This window comes from Vulpes lagopus, chromosome X, assembly GCF_018345385.1.
Source record: "Vulpes lagopus strain Blue_001 chromosome X, ASM1834538v1, whole genome shotgun sequence".
Classification (NCBI taxonomy): Eukaryota; Metazoa; Chordata; class Mammalia; order Carnivora; family Canidae; genus Vulpes; species Vulpes lagopus.
This window is the reverse complement of record NC_054848.1, coordinates 32258185-32284998: the sequence shown is the minus strand read 5'-3', so window position 1 is coordinate 32284998 and position 26814 is coordinate 32258185. Positions and strand designations below refer to the sequence as shown.

Sequence of the window (26814 nt, the reverse complement as noted above, 5' to 3'; positions counted from 1 at the left end):
GGGGATTGACAAGAAAGGTCACAGATGGTGAGGTTCCAAGCTTCCCACAAATAGACTGATATATAGGACTGCATGATAAATATGCCTGATTATAAATACCTATGGGACTTTAGGCAAAAAGAATCTGTGAGGTGGAATGGAATTAGGGTTACATTAAATTAGCTTATAAATTTATCCCGGTCTTAACCTGATTGCAAAATCCCCAGGGATGACGTCTATAGGCACCATTATTTTCTTATCACCTTAGTTTCACACAAAGTAGTTACCTTATAAATATCTATTACCTGAGCTATGTAAGGAAATAAGGTTAGCTAAGCCTGTGGGACCAGATTATAGTGGATTTTGAAGTCTAAAAAAAATAAATCCCTGAGAACAAAATATTATACGAAGTTTAAGGAAATGATAGGTGATAAGAATTACAGCAGAAACATAAGCATTAAGACAGTAAACTACTGATATTTTGGTCAATGCATAGGCTTAAAAAAGCCCTCACTTTTAGGTATTTGATGTATTTGGGGGAAGGGAATTAAAAGGATTAAACATAATTCTTGCCCTCAAAGAGCTTCATGTATGTAGAAAAGGCTTAGAAGGAGTAGGTTCAAGGAGAGCCAAGAGATGGAAGAGCAGCTTGAGAACGTCTACCTTGAAGTTTTCTGAAATAACTCTTTTCCTTTTTTAAATTCTTAAGTCTTTTGGCTTATGGTTACAGCCAAATATGCAATTTAAAAACTTGATGTCTTATGATCGATGTGAGAATAGTGCTATCTTTAGGGAGAGTTATATGAGGGAGTGTTCCATGGTACTAGAAATATCTTGATCTAGGTGTTGGGTTTTATGGATGTATTAATCTAGAAGTTATAGGATTTTTAGAAATTGCTATATAGGGGATCCCTGGATGGCTCAGTGGTTTAGCACCCACCTTCAGCCCAGGGCATGATCCTGGAGTCCCGGGATCAAGTCCCACACGGGGCTCTCTGTATGGAGCCTGCTTCTCCCTCTGCCTGTGTCTCTGCCTGTTTGTGTCTCTCATGAATAAATAAATAAAAACTTAAAAAAAAAGAAATTGATATATAGTTCTAAAAATTACCCTTTTATGGTGTTTTAGACAATTCTCTGGGATTTATGCTAACAAAATGGATACTCAGACCTATAGTCAAGAAACAATGTTAAGGATAGATTATAAGGAAATCATTTTAATTTTTATGCCATAAAGATCAAGTCATATTTACATTTGCTTGGTCAATGACATGTCACATCACTTTTTAGTCTTCTTGGTAACTGTGCTTAGGAAGATACCCTGTGGTCATAAATGTTTCCATCTTATGCTTTCATCTTCTAAAATATCAAATGCAAGCTGTTAAGGAGGGGGGAAAAACCAACTCCTTGGTATCTGCAGACAATACCACACCCAACACTTGACAAACAACAATATAGCAGAGAGGATGCTGCCAAATAAGTGTTCCCATTTTGTATCATGCCAGCATTATTCAAAAGTTTAGTAAATAAATTCTTTCTTATACTGTGAACACCCTGAAGTTTTCACCAGATAATTTTTTTTTTACTGAGCAAAATTTCTTAAATTCATAAGAAAAAAAGGAACAATTTTTCCTTGTTAAAAAAACTATAATTAACAAACGCTTACAAAGAAAGCATGTTTGTTACCCAACCATAATATAATTAATACATGGCAGAAAAAAAATCTCTTGGGTTTAAAAATAGCTTTATTTAGCATACCAAAAACACAGAAACATAAGAAAAACCTTACCTAGTATAAACATAAAAATAGTTAAATACCATAATTTAATGTAAACCAAGTGTTTAAAAATGTGAATTATAATAAAATACATGCTATTTACACAGAACCAAGTTAAAACTACTTCAACAGTTATTGTATCAGATTATCAATCTTGAAGTCATCATTAACAATCAAATACAGTATTTGTATTTGTACTGGTAAATTAAAAAAAATGGAATCCTTTAATTCACTTTAAATGGATATAATTCACTGTGATATTCCAAGCAGTAAGGCAGAAAGTACCAGTTGTAGGATTCCAGACACAACCACTGCATGTGGAAGTCTGGAAATCATTCCACTGGAAGACCATTAAGCCCATTCTCTCATTTAAATCATCTGGTTGATTCAATTTAGTTACTGCTTAAGAAAGGTACTACATATATCTGCAAAAACAAACCTTTATTAAAATGACCAAAGGTGAATGCAATATTAATCATGTAAGAAATGCAAAAGCATAAAAAATACGTATTACTCCAGACAAGCCCCTTTATTTATGCCAAATGTTAAGAAACTTAGTTTATAAAACCAGATGGGGTAGCAAAAGGGTTTTGAAAAATGTAAAACCTATATCAAAATCAAAGAAAACAAACCTAAGAGAATGTTTCTTGAAGAGAGTGGTATTTTGTTTATCCTGTCATTATCCCATAAATGCTGCCATGAGATCTGTGGCTAGTGTTGAGTTATCACTACAGAATGGTCCGTTTTCTTTGACCAACAGGCCAAAAGCTGTAGCCATTGGTTAGATTAAGCATTTGGCTTTTGCTTCAAGAACCAACATCTATTTTACACTATAATTCAGGTATCCTTAAGAGGCAGCGTTAAATCCAATATCAAGACTTTAAAATATAAAGTTGCAAGAATATATACATAGTAATAGAATATCCTGCTCGCTCCTTTTTCTAATCCTGTAATTCTAAAACATTTAGTCTCCAGACCCTTTTATACTCTTTAAAATTAGAGACCTGGATGTCAAAGAGCTTTTGTTTATGTAGTTTATATCCATCAGTATTTGCCATATTAGAAAATATAACTGAGGGACGCCTGGGTGGCCCAGCGGTTTAGCGCTGCCTTCAGCCCAGGGTGTGTTCTTGGAGTCCTGGAATCGAGTCCCACATTGGGCTCCCTACATGGAGCCTGCTTCTCCCTCTGTGTGTCTGCCTCTCTCTCTGTGTGTCTCTCATGAATAAATAAAAATAAAATCTTTATAAAAAGAAAACTGAAAAAAATTTTAAGTATTTCTTCAAAAATTAAAGTCTATTACATGTTAACATAAATATTTTTTAATAGCTGTATTTCCAAAAACGGAAAAAAGATTTGTGGGAAATGGCATCATTTTACATTTTCAACTACTTTTTGAGACACAGAGTGAAAAGACAACTTAAACTAATGCCTTTGTATTATTATGAAAATAGTTTTGATCTCACAGATGCCCTGAAAGGCTCTCAAGGACTCCCAAGAGTTCATGGGCCAGCCACTCTTTAAAAACTACTGGTTTTTTAAATCTAACGCCTAATATTAATGACAAAAAAAAAGGGTCCACACAAAAGGAACCTTAATTTTCCTTTAGAAATAAACCAAAATAGCCATATATACACACACAAGTCACCGGATCAAACATTCCCACTTTTAGCTGTAACTAGTAGCCAAAAGTCAATGCATGTTCACAGCCAAATTCAAAATAATATTGTCATTTCTACTCAGACCAAGGTCAAGATTTACTAATTTTAGTTCATGAAAGCTACAAAATCTATTAACTAAACACATACATCTTAGTTCCCTTTCCAACATCTGCTTAATCCTGTTTATACTAAACTGGCTGTCATCTCTTAAATTGGCATAGCAATCTTTAAAAAAAAAAAATTGGCATAGCAGTGGTATAGACCAGAGAGTGACAGGAGTTTAATAGCCCAGATACTCAGATCAGGAGCAGGTTAGCCATTAATGGAGCAGCCTACTCTGTTTCTCACTATGTGAAAGAAAGCTCTGATACATTTTAGGGAAAGAGGGAGAAAATTCTCCCTTAAGCACAATGAGAACAATACTATGACCTCACACGTAGATAGCTCTTCACATCTTACAAATTACTTTCATACACACCATCTTATTAGATACTTTTAAAGTCCCTGGAGAAGAGCAGGACAAATTACATTATCTGTTTCAGAGTTAAGGAACTGGAGGTGCAGATCCGGGCTTTCTCGGGGTACCATGGCAAGTACCTTTTTTATAGAACAGGATTAGAATTCAGGTCATCTGACTTCTAGTTCAGGGTTTTCCCCAGCACTTCTTTGGGTTCGGGGCAGGATTAGGGGAAGGGTCTGTGGTGATGGAGATGGAGGCAGCAGGATATGGCTGACACTTCCGGAATCTACATTCCTTCTGCCTCCATTAACCATTTTATCCAACACTAAGGAGGCTTGGGAGTGGCATAGATATTTCCTTGACCAGTATAATGAATTTTCCATCAGTACATACATAATGGAACTTTATATGAAATGACTTTTTTTTTTTCTGAGCCAGTTTATGTTGGCAGTTCATTCATAGCCTGTTCCCTCTACTCCAAGGGAAAAGTAAAAATCCTGCACTTAAAAAAAAAATTGACGAAAATATAAAATGAAATAGCAACAATAATGAGATCTATGTGAAACTATAACAGATTTATTGTGCACCTGGCACAACACAGACTTTGCAGTTTTCCTCCACCAACTGGAGAGCAATATAAAATCACAGTTCTTAATTCAATGGAAAATTGCCTCCTAATCATCTTGAGGCAAAGACCAGTCTATACAAAACTAAGAAAATTTCAGGAATTTTAACTAAATTCTTAGGTTCTTACAGATTCTGTGGTGGTAGGAGAGGGAGTAGACAACAGAGTAAAAGGCAATAAAACAACAAAAAAGAAAACAATTATTGTCACAAATGAGCAAAGGAGAAATCTGTATCTATTCCCTGTCATTAGTACATATAACTACTTTAGAAACGATTCTGTTGCCAGAAAATCTTCTATACCAAGATGTTAATACAAATAGCATCAGACATTCAAAGGCACTAAGCAAACACTATTTAATTGGGGGGGGCAGGGAAAGCAGTAAACAGCAAAATCCTCCCTCCAATACTAGCCAAATGCCACTGATGACCAATGATATTTTTGCTATACACTATAAGCAAATTTTTATTGTGCCTTCCATTTCTCTGAGATGTTCCTAAAATCAAGATTGACTACATGCATTTTTTCCTAAGGTAGTTGAAGAAAAATGATGTTAACAAAAGCCAGTAGGAATTAGAAAACATACTAAGTTCATCTTACTTTCAAAATTCAACAGCATGTGGCTGGCTATCTATTATACAAATTGTTGGTGTCTCCCCTACTCCCAATTTTGGTGAGTAATGTTTTCTTTATAGGTGATTTAAACAGAAGTTAATGGCTTTTTAAGACACTTGCACATATACTGGGCTGATTACACACACATATGTATGCATATATAAATACATATCTATACACATACATATATCTCATCACATGAAGACCTCCACTAATAAGTTTTTCCCTCTTCATATATTAGAGAAAATGAGCATGGATAATGATTTTATAGTAGGAAATAAAACTAATGAAAATCAAATCAGAAAATGTGAAGTGGTATGCTGTCAGAGTCCAATAAAATAAGTCAATGCACATTTATGTAGTGGTAAAGTGCTAGAAAGTTCTTTCATTAGTATTTTAAAAATGATTATAGTAAAAAGGTTGCAATTTCATTTGATAGTGGTGACCACAGGCACCATAGCAATGGCACTGGCTGAGTTGGAATTGATGATGTCCTCATACTCTGGGGGTGGGTCTAAATGAGGTTCTGTTTCACTCCTCTGGAGGTTCGCCTGGCCAGTGGCTTCCTCATAGGTAGGTGGGGGATCACAGTTGGATAGGCGAGTGGAGACGGAATCTGAGCGCCCAACTACATATTCCAGAAAGCCTGGTGACAATCCACTGCTATCAAACACTTCGTCTGGTGGGGGAGGTGGAGTGATAATATTAAGGTGCTGTGGGAAAGGAATGTGGCCTTCCGTTACTGTCTGTCTGCGAGTTTTGTTTCTGAGGAAGCATCTCCAAATTAGAAAAATGACAAGAAGGATAATGAAAAGGCCAAAGATTAATGGAAAGGTAAGGTAAAACTGAAACCAGTCACTTCCTCTGTTACTCTCTCCTTGTTGTGCTTTTGTGTAGGTGGTCCAAAACTCCTTCTGAAAATAAAAGACAAATTAAAAATCAGTATGATCTAAGGATAGGAAATACCGAATGAGCACTATTAACATAATGAACCAAAACCTCAAACCAGATTTGTTGGTTCAAATGACTTACTACTTATATTTTCCATGACAAGAAATTACAAAAAATCATGTTATGGTATTTACTCTGGATCCTCCCTAAAATGGTCAGTGGGACTCCAGGAGTCTTTCAAGTCTTTCAGGAGTTATTTATATTTTCACCTATGACACTGTGGAAAAATAAAGCATGAGCAATTTCCTGTTTCCCAATTAAACCAAATAATATTCCCTTAAAAATGTCAAATATCATTTTCCACATCCAACTATGAAGTTTCTTATCCCTGATCCCCATCATTATCATTGGTTATGTGCTATTTTAGGCTGTTGTAGACTTTCGGTAGTCAAACACTCCACCCCCAAAGTTTAGTACACAGATGTTCACTGAATGTCATAATTACACTATGTCCCTATTAGGAAGCTCAGGCTAGTAAAGAAATTGTGTTAAGTTATTACCAAACATAGAATCCCAGAAGATATAAGACCCAGTAGTTCAAGTCTTTTAATATTTGTATGGGGGGAAATACTGAAAACATAAAAAGGTTACCTGACCCAATTACTAGTTACGGGACCTGGACAAGTTACTGTTGAGTTTTAGCTTCCTCACCTGAAATACAGGATAATACTGATCTGTCTTTATTGGCTGCCTGAGCATTATATGAAATAACATATATAACATGTCTAAGTCCTTAGCATATAAACACTCAAATAATAGTTATTATAATTTTTGTATAATGTAAGTCACTGCCTCAAATTCACTGATTGATCTATCTCATACCTTGGCACAAAGACCACCTCCAATCCCAATGCTACTGATTCTTTTTTCAATGTTTAAACCTAAACAATAAGTGCTTTTCTCACAATCCTATTTATTTGCAGGCACTACACGTCACTGACAGTAAATATCTGGCATCAAGGAAGGGAACCAGGTCATTATCCAAATGGGCAAATAGAGGGAGTTGGACTAGGGATTGTAATGCCAGATATCCCATGATAGCATGGCATTAACATAAATCTATGAATATGGTTAAAGACTCTGGGCACTAAAGGTGGTTGTTTTATAGTCATATTTTATTAGTCACACTGGCTTTTTTTTTCAAGAAAGAATATTTAGCATTTACAACGTTAGCAATTCCTAGTCACTATATCATTATCCATTCAGACTTAATTACACATACATTGCATGAACCATTGCTCATTACTATTTGTTCTCTTCACCTTCCCTGATTTTGAAGTTGCTGTTCTGATTTATTTTGCAGTTGAATGGTCCTTTTTGAAGAATTTTCCATAGAGGATACACATGGGAAATAGTCTCTAAATTTTTTCAGCTCTATGAATAATTTTCCTTCACCCTGGCTGATAAATGTTATCATAATGATATTTCAGACTCTTAGGGTGTAGGTTTTTTTTTTCTTTTTCCCCTCAGAGGTCTAGGTAGTATTCCATGGTACTGCAGCTTCTAATATGCAGGTAAGAAATCCCATACTTGTTCCTGGACTTTATTGTTTCTTATTTGTGAGATTTTATTTTTATCCCTGACTTCTTTTTACTTGGCTGAGGCCTTTTGATTTCTATTACTCTTTTTATTAGATTATAATTGACATACATTGTGTTAGTTTCAGGTGTATCAGGTGTAATTATTTTTATATCTTACAAAATGATCAAATAGGTCTAGGTACCATTTGTCACCATACAAAGTTATTATTTTTTTAAAAGATTTTATTTATTTATTCATGAGAGAGAGAGAGAGAGAGGGAGGCAGGCAGGCAGAGGGAGAAGCAGGCTCCCTGCAAGGAACCTGATAGGGGACTCAGTCCCAGACCCCGGGATCATGCCCTGAGCAAAAGGCAGATGCTCAACTGCTGAACCCCCCAGGCATCCCAAGTTATTATTGACTATATTCCCTCTACTGTACACTACATCCCCATGATTCACTTTATAACTGGAAGTTGTATCTATTAATCCCTTTCACTTATTCTATTCATCCCATTCCCCTCTGGCAACCACCAGTTTGTTCTGTGAATGTTTGTTTTGTTTTTTCTTTCCTTGATTCCACATGTAAGTGAATCTTATGGTATTTGTCATTCTCTGTTTGACTTAGCATAGTATCATCTAGGTCCATCCATGTTGTCACGAATGCAAGATTTCATTCTTTTATATGGGTAAAAGTTCATTATATATATATATATACACACACACACACATCTTTATCCATTCATCTATGGATGGGCACTTATGGTGCTTTCATATCCTGGCTACTATAATGTTGCAATGAACACAGAGATCCATATATGTTTTTGAATTAGTATTCTCATTTTCTTCAGATAAATACCCAGAAGTGGAATTGTTGGATCATATGGTAGTTCTATTTGTAATTTTTTGAGAAACCTCCATATTGGTTTCCATAGTAGCTGCATCAAATTACATTCCCACCAAAAGCACACAAGGGTTCCTTTTTCACACATTCTCACCAATACTTGTTATCTCTTATCTTTTTGAGACTAGCCATTCTGGCAGGTATGAAGTGGTATCTCATTTGTAGTTTTGATTTGCATTTCCCTGATGATGAATGTTGTTGAACATCTTTTCATGCGTTTGTTGGCCATCTGTAGATCATCTTTGGAAAAATGTCTATCCAGGTCATGTGCCCATTTTTTAATTGGGTTGGTTTTTCTTTGCCATTACTAAACTGTATGAGTTCTTTATATATTTTAGATATCAATCCCTTAACAGATATATCATTTCCAAGTATCTTCTCCCATTCAGTAGGTTGCGTTTTTCTTTTGTTAATGGTTTCCTTTGCTGTGGGAAAGCTTTTTAGCTTGATGTAGTCCCATTTATTTATTTTTGCTTTTGTTGCCCTTGCCAGAGGAGACATATTCCACCCCCACCCCCACCAGAAAAAATTGCTAAGACTGATATCTTAGAGCTTACTATTTATGTTTTCTTGTAGTTTTATGGTTTCAGGTCTTACATTCTTTTTTTTTTTTTTTAAAGATTTTATTTATTCATGAGAGCCACAGAGAGAGGCAGAGACATAGGCAGAGGGAGAAGCAGGCTCCATGCAGGGAACCCGATGTGGGACTTGATTTCTGGTACTCCAGGATCACGCCCTGAGCCAAGGGCAGATGCACTTAACCACTGAGCCACCCAGGCATCCCACTCTGTGTTTTGGTTGAAGAATTTAGTCCATTTAAAGTAATGATTAATAGGTAGGTACTTACTGCTTTTTGTTGTTCCTTTCCTTCTCTTTTCCCTTGTGGCTTAATGTATTCTCTAGGGTTATGTTTAGATTTCTTTTTCTTTTGTGTATTTACTGTACATTTTTTCTTTGTAGTTACCATAAGGCTCACATAAATATATAAGATGTTCTAATAGTCTCTTTAATTTTGAACACATTCCAAAGCTTTATAGCTATGATGATAAACATTAATTTTATGTATCCCTTAATTGCTGTATTTTTAATAAACTGTACTTTTGTCTTCTATTCTTCATACAAGTAGTTGACATACTACGTTTCGTCTTTACCTTTCCAAGTGATATTTTTACTTTTGTGTATTTTATTATTATTAGTTCCTTTACTTTTTAGCTTAGAGTACTCCCTTTAAAATTTCTTGTAAGGCTGGTTTAGTAGTGACAAACTCCTTTAGCTTTTGCTTATCTGAAAAACTCGTTTAAGCTCTCCTTCGATTCTGAGTAATAACATTGCTGCGTAGAGAATTCTTGGCACTTTTTTTTTTCCTTTCAGCAGCTGGAATATGTTGTGCCTTTCCCTTCTGGCCTCTGAAGTTTCTGCTGAAAAATCTCCTAGCCTTATGGGGGTTTTCCTTGTATATAATATGTTGCTTTTTCTGTTGCTCCTTTTGAGATTCTTTCTTTATCCTTAACCTTGCCGTTTTAATTATTATGTGTCATGGTGTGTTTCTCTATGGTTCATGTTATGTGGAACTCTCTAGACTTTCTGCATGTAGATGTCCGTTTCCTTCTCTGGATTAGGTTTTGCTCTCTTCTTCTTCTGGAACCCCTATAATGTAAATGTTCTTCCACTTGATGGTGTTTCAGAGATCCCTTAAGGTATCCTCACTTATTTAGTCCTTTCTTATATTTTCTATTATTGAAGTGCTTGCTGTGCACATCCGTTCTTCATTGAAGCTCTGTATCTTTATGGCCATTATTTTGAACTCTAGCAGATAGGTTGCTTATCTCCATTTTATTATGACCTTTTTCTCGGGTTTTGCCTTGTTCTTTGGTTTGGACACATTCCTGACTCGGTGTTTGTCTATATATATTAGGCAAAATGGCTGTCTCCCTCAGCCATTAAGGAGTGGCCTTATGTAGGAACTGTATTCTGTGGCCCAGAAGTTCTGTCTTCCCTGGCAACCACAGCCAGGTACTCTATGGGCATCCTTTATATGGGCTGCAGCTGCAGAACTTGGGGTATTCACCAGTTCTGGCTGCAGCTCAGCCACTGCACAGGGAGAGTGGAGTTGAAGACATTTGTCCGTCCCAGTTTTGGCTTGGTTGTCACATGAGGTGGGCAAAGCACAGCCTCCAATGCTAGCAAGCTAAAGGAAAAGTACAAAATATGTTGACTGTCAGCTCCATCATCAGCAAGTTAGGATGAACCATTTCAGAGGGAGGAGCCCCAAGGTAAATGTTTCATCACAGGTAGGTTTCAGATCAAAATTCAATATGTACAAGATTCTATCAAGCAGTATTTGTTCTCTTATAAAATGTGTGCTTTTCTGTTGTGATTTTCTCACTTCCGTTTTTGAACAAATTCTATTCAAGTCACTCAGATGGTGACTCAAGACCCGAAGAACTCTACTCATAATTGGCAGGAAGAGAGGTAAACCTGTTTTATAATCTGATTAATCAGGGTAAAACATACATACTAAAGTCTGGAAGTGGGTGATGTTCTCAGTAGGTTTGTATTGCTGAAGAAAAGGACCCAGCAGCATTTATACACAGCACTCACATAGCTTCTTCCTTTCCAGAACAAGTACAGACAATACCTTGTTGTAAAGCATATTGCTTTATTATACTTCATAGATACTGTGATTTTACAAATTGAAGGTTTGTGGCAACCCTGCACCAAGTAAACTATCGGTAACATTTATCCAACAGCAATTGTGTGTCTTTAACATTTTGGTAATTCTTAGAATATTTCAAACTTCATCATTATTATATTTGTTCTGGTAATTAGTGATCTTTGATAGCACTATTATACTTGTTTTGGGGTGCCACAAAATATGTGCAGAAAGACTGAGATTATGCCATGCATATTTTCAGACTACAATGCTTTAAAACTTGAATTACAGCAGAAAACTTGGAAGGAACACAAATACATGGAGGTTAAAGAAGATCCTATTAAAGAATGAATGGGTTAACCAGGAAATTAAAGAAGAGTTCAAAAACACATGGAAGAAAATGAAAATGAAAACACGACAGTTCAGAACCTTTGGGATGCAGCAAAGGTGGTCCTAAGAGGGAAGTGGATAGCAATATGGGCCTTACTCAGAAACAAGAAAAGTCCCAAATACACAACCCAACCTTATACCTAAAGCAGCTTGAAAATGAACAGCAAAAGAAGCCTAAATCCAGCAGAAGAGACAAAAGATTAAAGAAGAAATCAATGATGCAGAAATAAAAGAAAAACACACACACACAAAACCTCAGCAGAACAGATCAATGAAACTAGGGGCCGGTTCTTTGAAAGAATTAAAATTGATAAACTCCTAAAGAGACTTATCAAAAAAGAAAAGAAAAATGACCCAAATAAATAAAATCATGAATGAAAGAGAAGAGATCACAACCAACACTGATGAAATACAAACAATTTTAAGAACATGTTATGAGCAACTGTATGCCACCACATTATGCAATCTGGGAGGAATGAATGCATTCCTAGAAACATATAATCTACCACAACAAACAGGAAGAAATAGAAAACCTGAACAGACCCAAAACCAGCAAAGAAATTGAATCAGTAATCAAAAATCTTCCAGCAAACCAGAGTCCAGGGTTGGATGGCCTCTCAGGGGAATTCTACTAAATATTTAAAGAAGACTTCATACGTGTTCTGAAACGGTTTCAAAAAATAGAAATGGATAAAACTTCCAACCTCATTCTATGAGGGAAAGTAAACTTCCAAACTCATTCTATGAGGGCAGCATTACCTTGATCAGAAAACCAAAGACCCTACTAAAAGGGAGAATTACAGAACAGTATCCCTGATGAACATGGCTACAAAAATACTTATGAAGATGCTAGCTAATAAGATCGAACAGTACATTAAAAGGATTATTCACCCCGACCAAGTGGGATTTATTCCTGGGCTGCAAGGGTGGTTCTAACATCTGTAAATCAATCAATGTGATACACCACATTAATAAAAGAAAGGCCAAGAACAATATGATCTTCTCAACAGATGGAAAAAAAGCATTTGAAAAAATACAGCATCCTTTTTCTTGATAATAACTCTCTACAGTGCAGGAAGAGAAGGAACATACCTCAATTTCATAAAAGCCATATACGAAAAACCCACAGTGAATACCATCCTCAATAGGGAAAACTGAGAGCTTTTCCCTAAGGTCAGGAATATGACAGGGATGTCCACTCTCACCACTTTTATTCAACACTGTACTGGAAGTCCTAGCCACAGGAAGAAGACAAGAAAAAAGGAATAGAATGCATCCAAATTGGTAAGGAAGAAGTAAAGCTTTCACTATCTGCAGATGACATACTATATATAGAAAACTCTAAAAACTCCACCAAAATACTACTAGAACAGACAAATGAATTCACGAAGGTTGCAGGATACAAAAATAACCAATGTACAGAAATTCATTGCATCTTTATACATTAATAATATTAAACAGCAGAAAGAGAAATTAAGAAAAACAATCCCACTTAAATTGCACCAAAAATAAAATACCAAGAGGTAAACTTAAAAAGACTTGTACTCTGAAAAATATAAAATATTTATGAAAGAAATTGAAGATGACATAAACAGGACATTCCATGCTCATTGGTTGAAAGAACAAATATTCTTAAAAAGTCCACATTACCAAAAGCAATGTTCAGATGTAATGTAATCCCTATCAAAATGCCAACAGTATTTTTCACAGGACTAGAACAATCCTAAAATTAGTATGGAACCACAAAAGACCCCAAATAGCCAAAATAATCTCAAAAAGGAAGAACAAAACTGGAGGTATCACAATTACAGATTTTAAGTTATACTACATAGCTTTAGTAATCTTGGTACTGGCATGACAACAGATGCATAGATCAATGAATACAAAGCCCAGAAATAAACCCGTTATGTTATGGTCAAGTAATCTTCGACAAAGTATGCAATGGGAAAAAGACAGCTCTTCGACAAATGGTGCTAGGAAAACTGACCACTTTCTTTCACCATATGCAAAATGAACTAAAAATGGATTAAGGGCCTAGATGTGAGATCTGAATTCACAAAAATCCTAAAAGAGGGCATAGGCTATTATTTTTCTGACATCAGCCATAACATCTTTCTAGATGTGTCTCCTAGGGCGCAGGAAATTAAACTAAGAATAAACTACTGGGACTACATCAAAATAAAAAGCTTTTGCACAGCAAAGGAAACAACCAACAAAATTAAAAGACAACCTACTGAATGGGAGAAGATACTCACAAGTGACATATTCGATAAAGGAGGAGCATCCAAAATATATGAAGAATTCCTACAACTCAACACCAGAAAACCAAATAATCCTATTAAGACATGAAGAGACATTTCTCCAAAGAAGATATCCAGATGGCCAGCAGACACATGAAAAGATGTGCATCACTAATTACCATGGAAATGAAAATAAAAAATACAATGAAATATTACCTCACACCTGTCAATATGACTAAAATTAAAAATATAAGATACAAGTGTTGGCAAGGATGTGCAGAAACAGGAACTCTCATGCACTGTTGGGAATGCAAACTATTGCAGCCACTGTAGAAAACAGTATGGAGGGTCTTCAGAAATAAAAACAGAATTACCATACCATCCAGTAACTCCACTATTGGGTATTTACCCAAAAAACCAAAAACATTAATTCAGAGACATGCACCCTTATTTTACTGCAGTATCATTTACAATAGCCAGCATATGGAAAAAACCCATGTGTTCACTGATAGATGAATGGATAAAGATATGGTACATATATAATATTACTCAGCCATAAAAGAGAATGTAATCTTGGGGTGCCTGAGTGGCTCAGTCAGTTCAGTGTCCAATTCTTGATTTCAGCTCAGGTCATAATCTCAGGGTCACATGAGATCAAGCCCCGTATCGGGCTCCATGCTCAGTGGGGATCTGCTTCTCTCCTTCTCCCTATCTCCTTCTGCCCTTCCCCCCTGCTCATGTGCTTTAGCTCGTTCTATCTCTCAAAAATGAATGAATGAATGAATCTCTTAAAAATGGAAAGAAATTTTGCCATTTGTAACATGGATGGATCTAGAAAGTATAATACTAAGTGAAAGAGGTTATCAGAGAAAGACAAATACCATATGACTTCACTCATATTTGGAATTTAAGAAACAAATGAACAACAACAAAAGAGACCAAGAACTAGACTCTTAACTATAGAGAATAGATGGTTACCAGAAGGAAGGGCGTTGGATGGGTGAAATAGGTAAAGCTGGAGTAAGAGTATACTTATTGAGATGAACAGTGAGTAATGTATGAAATTGTTGATTATACACCTGAAAATAATGTAACATTGTATGTTAAGTATACTGGAATTAAAAAAAAATTAAAGTGTGTGCACATATCCAACATCAATGGAAATTAGATAAGGTTTTCTAGTCTTTTTAAATATTTGCCAATTCAATGACAGTTGCTGAAGTTGTAGTAAGTTTTCAGTGTTTCTTCCAGTATGTTCATATGGATATAACTGGATAAGTTAAGTCCGAGCATGAGTATTATTTTCCAGCATCCCAGGTTATCCCAATATATTGCCATAGTCAAAAAGCAGGATGATAAAGCAGTGCTTCAAAAACATCAAGGTGCATGTTCATTATCTAGGGTCTTATTAAAATGTAGATTCTGATACTGTAGGTCTGAGATGTGGCTTGGGATTTTCCATTTGTAACAGGCTCTCAGGTGAGGTTGCTGCTGCTCACCACTTGGAGGAACTAAGTGCTCACATTGAGTTACCTGCCTGGAATGCCTATGTCCTGCCCCCAGAGATGATGTAACTGGTCGAGTGGTAATTCTAATGTGTAACAAAGCTTGGGAATCTCAATGGCAAAGTGCATTATGATCTATCAGTTTTAGTTATAATTTTATCAGTAGTTCTAATGTGATCCCCTTTGTCTCCTGCCCAATCTTCCTTAATCCATTTTGAGTTGATTTTTGTGTCTGCTGTAATACAGAATTCTATTTTCATTCTTATGCATGTGGATATCCACATTCTCCATTGTGTATTTTGGCACCCTGTTGAAGATCATTTGAGCGAGTATCTGTGGGTTTATTTTCTGGACTCTAACCAGCTCTATTGGTCTCTATGTCTGTCTTTATGCCAGTACCATGCTGTTTTTATTACTGTAAATTTGTAATATGTTTTTAATTCAGGAAGTGTGAGGCCTCAGTATTGTTCTTTCTCAGGATTGTTTGGCTATCGGGGTCATTTGTGGTTCTAGACAAATTTTAAGAGGAGTTAATACCAATCCTTTTCAAAGTCTTCCAAGAAACTGGAGAGGACCCTTCCAAGACGCATTCTATGAGGGCAGTATTATTTTGATTCCAAAGTGAGAAAATAACAGTATGATAAAAGAAAGCTACATGCCAGTATTTCTGATGTATATAGATGCAACAAACCTCAACAAGTGGGATTTATCCTTGGGGCATGAGGATAGTTGAACATATGATAATCAATGTGATATAAAACTTGGCTGAAAAAATTAAAGAAACAAGTACGTGTAAAGACAGATCATGTTCATGGAATAGAAGACTTAATACTTTTAAAATACCTGTGCTACCCCAAACCCCTATAGATTCAATATTATCCCTATCAAAATCCCAGTGCCATTTTTTACAGAAATAAAGGAATCTCTTTAAAAAGAGAGGAAACCCAGATAATTTTAATGTGAATTCTATTAAATCTTCTTAGAACAAAAAAAACCACTATAATATGAAAACTATTGCAGAGAATATACAAATGAAAAAAATTTTTTTCATTTTACAGGGCTAGAAATAATACCAAAACAGGACAAAGATGACACTCACACACCTGGAAAGAAAACTACATGTTAAGGTAGAAAGATGCAAAATCTTAAATAGAAATATTAGCAGGAGTGATGTCAGCATCATGGTGTAATAAGACATCTCTTGCTTTTGTATCCTCCCACCCCAACATCATTTGGCATCCATCCATAGACAGAAGTGCCTTTGTGGGCTTTATGAAATGATCTAGCTCCATATGCCAAATGACTCAGGAGTCTCAACCACCTGTGCATTGGGTAAAGGCATATAGACTTTGTTCCCAGCTATGGACTCTATAGTGGCCTGTGAACTGGTTCCAGTCCAACTTGGGGCTACAGACACCTGCGCCCCGGGGGAGAGTGCGCCACACCCCACGGCCAGGCTCCCTAAAGGGCTGCAGTGAGTGCACACGTCTTGACCCGGGAACAGCTCAGATGGGGCTCCGGCGGCTCCATGGAGAGGGGGCTGCACGCCCCGGGAGCGCGATTTCAACAGTGCAGGCCCGGGGAGCACAGAGTGCGTTGGACACAGCCCAGGATCCAGCCTCCCCCCGCCCACCCCCGGCCCGGACAGGCAGAGGCCAGGAGGGCACAGGACAGAAAGGACACTCCTGCCTGGAGCTGAGCAGATCAGCGGCCCCGGCCCCGGAGCATCCACACGCCTGCAGACTGAGAGCTCCGTAGTTACTGCGGGAGCTGAATCCAGGGCTCCAGAGCTGGCCACCGCCACTGTGGTTGCTCCACCTGGGGCCTCACAGGGTGAACAGCCCCCACTGAGACTCACAGTGGCCTCACCGGATAAACAGGATAAACATTACTCACTGAGCCCTAAACCAGGCAGGGGGGAGAGCAGCTCCCCCAAGTGCTAATACCTGAAAATCAGCAAAGCAGCCCCCTCCTGGAGAAGACGAGCTAGACAGACGGGAAAAACAAATTATTGACCAAGCAGCACTGGAAAGTTCCAGGGGAAGTCAAGGGACTTACAGTATACAGAATCGGAGGATACTCCCCTGTGGTTTTTTTTTTTTTTTTGATTTCTGTTTGCTTCCCCCACCCTTTTTTTCCTTTCTTTTTCTTTCTCTTCTCTTTTTTCTTTTTTTCCTCCTTTTTTTCTCTTTTCTTCCCTTTTTTCTCTCCTCTCTTTTTCTCCTTTTCCCAAAACAACTTGTTTTTGGCCACTCTGCACTGACCAAAATGACTAGAAGGAAAACCTCACCTCAAAAGAAAGAATCAGAAACAGTCCTCTCTCCCACACAGTTACAATATCTGGATTACAATTCAATGTCAGAAATCCAATTCAGAAGCACTATTATAAAGCTACTGGTGGCTCTAGAAAAAAGCATAAAGGACTCAAGAGACTTAATGACTGCAGAATTTAGATCTAATCAGGCAGAAATTAAAAATCAATCGAAAGAGATGCAATCCAAACTAGAAGTCCTAACGATGAGGGTTAACAAGGTGGAAGAACGAGAGAGTGACATAGAAGACAAGTTGATGGCAAAGAGGGAAACTGAGGAAAACAGAGACAAACAATTAAAAGACCATGAGGATAGATTAAGGGAAATAAACGACAGCCTGAGGAAGAAAAACCTACGTTTAATTGGGGTTCCCAAGGGTGCCGAAAGGGCAACAGGGCCAGAATATGTATTTGAGCAAATCATAGCTGAAAACTTACCTAATCTGGGAAGGGAAATAGGCATTCACATCCAGGAAATAGAGAGATCTCCCCTTAAAATCAATTAAAACCGTTCAACACCTCGACATTTAATAGTTAAGCTTGCAAATTCCAAAGATAAAGAGAAGATCCTTAAAGCAGCAAGAGACAAGAAATCCCTGACTTTTATGGGGAGAAGTATTAGGGTAACAGCAGACCTCTCCACAGAGACCTGGAAGGCCAGAAAGGGCTGGCAGGATATATTCAGGGTCCTAAATGAGAAGAACATGCAGCCAAGAATACTTTATCCAGCAAGGCTCTCATTCAAAATGGAAGGAGAGATAAAGAGCTTCCAAGACAGGCAGGAACTGAAAGAATATGTGACCTCCAAACCAGCTCTGCAAGAAATTTTAAGGGGACTCTCAAAATTTCCCTTTAAGGAGAAGTCCAATGGAACAATCCACAAAAACAGAGACTGAATAGATATCATGATGACACTAAATTCATATCTTTCAATAGTAACTCTGAACGTGAACGGGCTTAATGACCCCATCAAAAGGCGCAGGGTGTCAGACTGGATAAAAAAGCAGGACCCATCTATTTGTTGTCTACAAGAGACTCATTTTAGACATAAGGACACCTACAGCCTGAAAATAAAAGGTTGGAGAACCATTTACCATTGCAATGGTCCTCAAAAGAGAGCAGGGGTAGCCATCCTTATATCAGATAAACTAAAATTTACCCCAAAGACTGTGGTGAGAGATGAAGAGGGACACTATATCATACTTAAAGGATCTATCCAACAAGAGGACTTAACAATCCTCAATATTTATGCCCCGAATGTGGGAGCGGCCAAATATATCAATCAATTAATAACCAAAATTAAGACATACTTAGATAATAATACACTTATACTTGGTGACTTCAATCTAGCACTTTCTACACTCGATAGGTCTTCCCAACACAACATCTCCAAAGAAACGAGAGCTTTAAATGATACACTGGACCAGATGGATTTCACAGATATCTACAGAACTTTACATCCAAACTCAACTGAATACACATTCTTCTCAAGTGCACATGCAACTTTCTCCAGAATAGACCACATACTGGGTCACAAATCAGGTCTTAACTGATACCAAGAGATTGGGATCGTCCCCTGTATATTCTCAGACCATAATGCCTTGAAATTAGAAATGACAACAAGAAGTTTGGAAGGACCTCAAACACATGGAGGTTAAGGACCATCTTGCTAAAAGATGAAAGGGTCAGGATCCCTGGGTGGCGCAGCGGTTTGGCGCCTGCCTTTGGCCCGGGGCGCAATCCTGGAGACCCGGCGTCGAATCCCACGTCGGGCTCCCGATGCATGGAGCCTGCTTCTCTCTCTGCCTGTGTCTCTGCCTCTCTCTCTCTCTCTCTCTCTCTCTCTCTCTGTGTGACTATCATGAATAAATAAAATCTTAAAAAAAAAAAAGATGAAAGGGTCAACCAGGAAATTAAGGAAGAATTAAAAAGATTCATGGAAACTAATGAGAATGAAGATACGGCAAAAGCAGTCCTGAGGGGGAAATACATTGCAATACAAGCATCCATCGAAAAGCTGGAAAGAACTCAAATACAAAAGCTAACCTTACACCTAAAGGAGCTAGAGAAAAAACAGCAAATAGATCCTACACCCAGCAGAAGAAGATAGTTAATAAAGATTCGAGCAGAACTCAACGAAATCGAGACAAGAAGTGTGGAACAGATCAACAAAATCAGGAGTTGGTTCTTTGAAAGAATTAATAAGATAGATAAACCATTAGCCAGCCTTATTAAAAAGAAGAGAGAGAAGACTCAAATTAATAAAATCATAAGTGAGAAAGGAGAGATCATTACCAACACCAATGAAATACAAACGATTTTATAAACACATTATGAACAGCTATACGACAATAAATTATACAATCTAGAAGAAATGGACACATTTCTGGAAAGCCACAAATTACCAAAACTGGATCAGGAAGAAATAGAAAACCTGAACAGGCCAATAACCAGGGAGGAAATTGATGCAGTCATCAAAAACCTCCCAAGACACAAAAGTCCAGGGCCAGATGGCTGCCCTGGGGAATTCTATCAAATGTTTAAAGAAGAAACCATACCTATTCTACTAAAGCTGTTTGGAAAGATAGAGATGGAGTACTTCCAAATTCATTCTATGAGGCCAGCATCACCTTAATTCCAAAACCAGACAAAGATCCCACCAAAAAGGAGAATTATAGACCAATATCCCTGATGAACATGGATGCAAAAGTTCTCAAGATACTAGCCAATAGGATACAATAGTACATTAAGAAAATTATTCACCATGACCAAGTAGGATTTATTCCCGGGACACAAGGCTGGTTCAACACTCGTAAAACAATCAATGTGATTCATCATATCAGCAAGAGAGAAACCAAGAACCATATGATCCTCTCATTAGATGCAGAGAAAGCATTTGACAAAGCATCCATTCCTGATCAAAACTCTTCAGAGTGTAGGGATAGAGGGAACATTCCTCAACATCTTAAAAGCCATCTACGAAAAGCCCACAGCAAATATAATTCTCAATGGGGAAGCACTGGGAGCCTTTCCCCTAAGATCAGGAACAAGACAGGGATGTACACTCTCACCACTGCTATTCAACATAGTACTAGAAGTCCTAGCCTCAGCAACCAGACAACAAAAAGACATTAAAGGCTTTCAAATTGGCAAAGAAGAAGTCAAACTCTCCCTCTTTGCCGATGACATAATACTCTACATAGAAAACCCAAAAGACTCCACCCCAAGATTGCTAGAACTCATACAGCAATTTGGCAGCGTGGCAGGATACAAAATCAATGCCCAGAAGTCAGTGGCATTTCTATACACTAACAATCAGAATGAAGAAAGAGAAATTAAGGAGTCAATCCCATTTACAATTGCACCCAAAAGCATACGATACCTAGGAATAAACCTAACCAAAGAGGTAAAGGATCTATACCCTAAAAACTGTAGAACACTTCTGAAAGAAATTGAGGAAGACACAAAGAGATGGAAAAATATTCCATGCTCATGGATTGGCAGAATTAATATTGTGAAAATGTCAATGTTACCCAGGGCAATTTACACGTTTAATGCAATCCCTATCAAAATACCATGGACTTTCTTCAGAGAGTTAGAACAAATTATTTTAAGATTTGTGTGGAATCAGAAAAGACCCCGAATAGCCAGGGGAATTTTAAAAAAGAAAACCATATCTGGGGGCATCACAATGCCAGATTTCAGGTTGTACTACAAAGCAGTGGTCATCAAGACAGTGTGGTACTGGCACAAAAACAGACACATAGATCAATGGAATACAATAGAGAACACAGAAGTGGACTCTCAACTCTATGGTCAACTGATACTCGATGAAGGAGGAAAGACTATCCACTGGAAGAAAAACAGTCTAAATGTGAGACAAGATTCTATCAAAATCCTAGAGGAGAACACAGGCAACACCCTTTTTGAACTCGGCCACAGTAGCTTCTTGCAAGATACATCCACGAAGGCAAAAGAAACAAAAGCAAAAATGAACTATTGGGACTTCATCAAGATAAGTAGCTTTTGCACAGCAAAAGATACAGTCAACAAAACTAAAAGACAACCTACAGAATGGGAGAAGATATTTGCAAATGACATATCAGATAAAGGGCTGGTGTCCAAGATCTATAAAGAACTTATTAAACTCAACACCAAAGAAACAAACAATCCAATTTTGAAATGGGCAAAAGACATGAACAGAAATCTCACAGAGGAAGACATGGACATGGCCAACATGCACATGAGGAAATGCTCCGCATCACTTGCCATCAGGGAAATACAAATCAAAACCACAATGAGATCCCACCTCACACCAGTGAGAATGGGGAAAATTAACAAGAGAGGAAACAACAAATGTTGGAGAGGATGTGGAGAAAGGGGGACCCTCTTGCACTGTTGGTGGGAATGTGAACTGGTGCAGCCACTCTGGAAAACTGTGTGGAGGTTCTTCAAAGAGTTAAAAATAGACCTGCCCTACGACCCAGCAATTGCACTGCTGGGGATTTACCCCAAAGATGCAGATGCAGTGAAACGCTGGGACACCTGCACCCCGATGTTTCTAGCAGCAATGTCTACAATAGCCAAACTGTGGAAGGAGCCTCGGTGTCCATTGAAAGATGAATGATAAAGAAGATGTGGTTTGTGTATACAATGGAATATTACTCAGCCATTAGAAATGACAAATACTCACCATTTGCTTCGACGTGGATGGAACTGGAGGGTATTATGCTGAGTGAAATAAGTCAATCGGAGAAGGACAAACATTATATGGTCTTATTCATTTGGGGAATATAAATAATAGTGAATGGGAATAGAAGGGAAGGGTGAAGAAATGTGTAGGAAATATCAGAAAGGGAGACAGAACATGAGAGACTCCTAACTCTGGGAAATGAATTAGAGGTCGTGGAAGGGGAGGAGAGCAGGGGTTGGGGGTGACTGGGTGATGGGCACTGAGGGGGGCACTTGACGGGATGAGCACTGGGTGTTATTCTGTATGTTGGCAAATTGAACACCAATAAAAAATAAATTTATTATTATAAGAAAATAAAAAGACCATGAGAGTTAACAGCTAGTTTTTGAAAGGATAAATGAAATCAAATGATCAGAAAACCTCTCTGGAATTCTTAAACCACCTTTGATTTTCTCGAAATTCACTTGTTCGTTCATTCATTCATTTAATTATCCTTTCAGTTCTCAAAGCTTTTGGGGTAAAAATGTTCATCCCTTCTGTCAGGAGATCTTCAAGCAAGAACAACTCTACCCATTGCATGGAGTTAGTGGCAACACTCTGTGTTCCTGCTAATACTCCTGTAGCTGGCTTCAGTTGGGCACCTTCTGACAGAGGCATTTTCTATGGAAATAGGGAAGACTGGTCCCGGGTTCAGGAAATCGGTTTTGTTGATGCAATACCCAGACATACCTAAGATCATAAGACCCATTTCCACATTTGAATCAGTACCTACAGATCAATATGAACTTTGTCCTCCAATAATTACTTGGCAGGACACTCCCAAGATACTGCTATTATTCTGAAAGTCAAAAAAAAATTGCAGAACATATGGAATATTCCTTGTTTATTCTGGAATGTTTTTGAAGATTTTTAAAAATTTATAAATGTAGATATTACATTATAGAATGTTCAGAAAATGAAAAATTTTTTAAAAAAACAATGAACTAGACTACGGAAAAAAAGAGAAGATTCAGACAAAATCAGAAATAAAACAGGAAGGACGCCTGGGTGTCTCAGTGGTTGAGCAACTGCCTTTGGCTCAGGCCGTGATCCCAGAGTTCCAGGATTGAGTCCCACATCGGGCTTCCTGCATGGAACCTGCTTCTCCATCTGCCTATGTCTCTGCCTCTCTCTCTGAGTCTTTCATGAGTAAATAAATAAAATTTAAAAAAAAAATAAAAGAGGATCCAATTACAACAGAAATACAAATGAACTTAAAGAGACTACTACGATTACAGTTGACTTAGAATTCGAAGTGCAGAAGTCCACTTACATGTGGACTTTTTACAGTACCATAAGTGTATTTTCTTTTATGATTTTCTTAGTAACATTTCATTTTATCTAGCTTTATTGTAAGAATACAGTATTATAACACATATAACATAAAATATGTGTGGACTAGCTATTTGTGTTATTGGTAAGGCTTCTGGTTAATAGTAGGCTGTTAGTAGTAAAGTTTCTGGGGAGTTAAAAGTTATTCTCAAATTTCTGACTGCACGGGGGTTGGTGCACCTAACTCCCATGTTGTTCAACTATATGTAACAACAAACTGGAAAAACTAGAAAAAATGGATAATTTCTGAGAAACCTACAACCTACCAAAACAGAATCATGAAGAAATAGAAAATCTGAATAGACCAATTACTAGTAATGATACTGAATCAGTAATCAAAAAGTTCCCAACAAACAAAAGTCCAGGATTAGACAGTTTTACTGGAGGATTCTGCCAAACAGTTAAAAAAGAATACAAATTCTTATCAAACTACTCCAAAAAAATTTGCAGAACATTTCCAAATTCATTTTACAAGGGCAACATTTTGATACTAAAACAAGACAAGGATATCACAAGAAAATTAGAAGTTAGTATCTCTGGTGAACATAAATATTAAACTCAACAAAGTATTAGTAAACCAAATTAAATGATACTTTAATAGGATTATGTACCATTATCAAGGGGCATTTATTCCAGGGATGCAAGGGTGTTTCAACAGACACAAATCAATCAATGCAATATACCACTTTAACAAAATGAAGGTTAAAAATCATATCATTTCAATAGATGCAGAAAAAATGAATCTGGCAACATTCAACATCTATTTAAGATTAAAAACCCTAAACAGGGACACCTGGGTGGCTCAGTGGTTGAGCATCTGCCTTCAGCTCAGGGCGTGATCCCGGGTGCTGGGATCAAGTCCCACATCAGACTCCCCTCAGCGAGCCTGCTTCTCCCTTTGTCTGTGTCTCCACCTCTCTCTTTGTGTCTCTCATGAATAAATAAAAAAAAGATACCTCAGCATAATAAAGGTCACAAAGAACAAGCTATGACATCATCCACAATGGTAAAAATTTTTCCTCTGAGATCAGGAATGAGACAAACGTGCCCACTCTCACCACTCATATTCATTATACTACTTGAAGTCCTAGCCAGAGCATGCAGGCAAGAAATACAAAAAGCATCCGTATTAGAAAGGAAAAAGTCAAATTGTCTTTGCAGATGATATACTTTTATATCTAGAAAGTCTTAAAGACTCCACCAAAAACCTGTTAGAAATAATCAATGAATTCAGAAAAGTTACAGGATACAAAATCAACACAAACAGTTCCATTCTATACACTAAAAACAAGAAATAAAGACTACAATTCCATTTATATTAGCATCAAAACCAATAGAATACTTAAGGATAAATTTAACCAAGGAGGTGAAAGCTCTGTACACTGAAAACTTTAGTATTTCCTGAAATTGAAGATGACAGATACATAGAAAAATATCCTGTGTTCATAGATCAGAAGAACTGATATGGTTAAAATGTCCATACTACCCAAAGTCATCTATAGATTCACTGTAAACCTTATCAAAATTCCAATGACCATTTTTTACAGAAATAGAAAAGTAATTCTAAAATTCCTATGGAGCAACAAAAGACCCAGAATATCCAAAGCAATCTGAAGAACGAACATAGCTAGACATATTGTACCTCCTGATTTAAACAATCAAAATAATATGGCACTGGCATGAAAACACACACATAGTCCAATGGAACATAATAAAAAACTCAGAAATAAACTTGTGCATAAATGTTCAATTAATAATTGACAAGGGAGCAAAGAATAGTCAGTGGGGAAAGGACAGTGTCTTAGATACATTGTGGTGGGAAAATTGAGAAACCACATGCAGAAGAATGAAACTGGACCCCTATCTTATAACATTCCCAAAAATTAACTCAAAAAGGATTAAAGGCTTAAACCTAAGACCTGAAGCCATAAAACTCCTTGAAGATAACACAGGAAAAAAAGTTTTTTGATAAATAATGGTTTTGGCTATAAAACAAAAAGCACAAGCAACAAAAGCAAAACAAAAAAAATGGGACTACACTAATCTAAAAAACTTCTGCACAGCAAAAGAAACCGTAAATCAATAAGGCAAACTCTGGAATAGAAGACAGTATACGGAAAGCATATATCTGATAAGGAGTTAATATCCAAAATATATAAAGAACTTATACAACTCAATTATAACGTGGGTAGAGAACCGAATAAACATTTTTCCAAAGATGTACAGATGACTAAGAAGTCTATGAAACAGTGCTCAACATCATTAGTCAATTAGGGAAATGCAAATCAAAGCCACAATGAGATATCACTTCACTTGTGTTAGAATGGCTATCATTAAAAAGACAAGAAATAGGGGCAGCCTGGGTGGCTCAGCAGTTTAGCGCCGCCTTCAGCCCAGGGCGTGATCCTGGAGACCAGGGATTGGGTCCCATGTCGGGCTCCCTGCATGGAGCCTGCTTCTCCCTCTGCCTGTGTCTCTGCATCTCTCTCTCTCTCTCTGTCTCTCATGAATAAATAAATAAAATCTTCAAAAAAAAAGAAAAAGACAAGAAATATTGAGTAATGGCAAGGACGTGGAAAAAAGGAAACCCTTGTGCACTGTTGGTGGAACTATAAACCAATACTGCCGGTATGGAAATCAGTGGACATTCTTCAAAAAATTAAAAATAGAACTGCTATATGATCCAGCAATTTCTTTTCTGGTTTTTATCCCAAAGAAATTAAAACAGGATCTCAAAGATACATCTGCTTCCCAATGTTTAATGCAACATTACTCACACTAGGCCACATATAGAAAGAACCTAAATATTGATCAGTGGATAGATGGATAAAGAAGATGCCATTTTCAACAACTTTGATGAAACTTGACATTATGTGAAATAAGTCAGAAAAAGACAAATACTGTATTCTGTCAATTATATATAGAACTTAAAAAAGCCCAACTCAGAGAGTAGAATGGTTGTTATCATAAGCTGGGGGTTGAAGGAAATGGGGAGATGTTGATCAAATGGTACCAACTTTGGAGATCTAATGTATAGTATGAGCATTATAATTAATGGTATTATATCCTTGAATATTGCTAAGAGAATAAACCTTAAGTAATCTCACCACCAAATAGAAACGACAGTTATATGAAGTGTTGGAGGCTTTTGCTAAGGCTATGGTG

General features: G+C 37.2%; 1 protein-coding gene across 3 annotated transcripts in view; it reads right to left on the bottom strand.

Annotated features, from left to right (window-relative positions):
* Nucleotides 1–2960: 2960 nt before the first annotated feature.
* The window catches only part of PRRG1 (proline rich and Gla domain 1), a 145266-nt gene continuing 121412 nt past the window's right edge, over nucleotides 2961–26814 (bottom strand). For all 3 annotated transcript variants that reach the window (XM_041741893.1, XM_041741895.1, XM_041741894.1), the window contains exon 4: nucleotides 2961–6028. In XM_041741893.1, coding sequence (XP_041597827.1) covers nucleotides 5543–6028 — 486 coding nt within the window. In that variant the 3' untranslated portion in view covers nucleotides 2961–5542. The remainder of the gene's footprint in view (nucleotides 6029–26814) is intronic.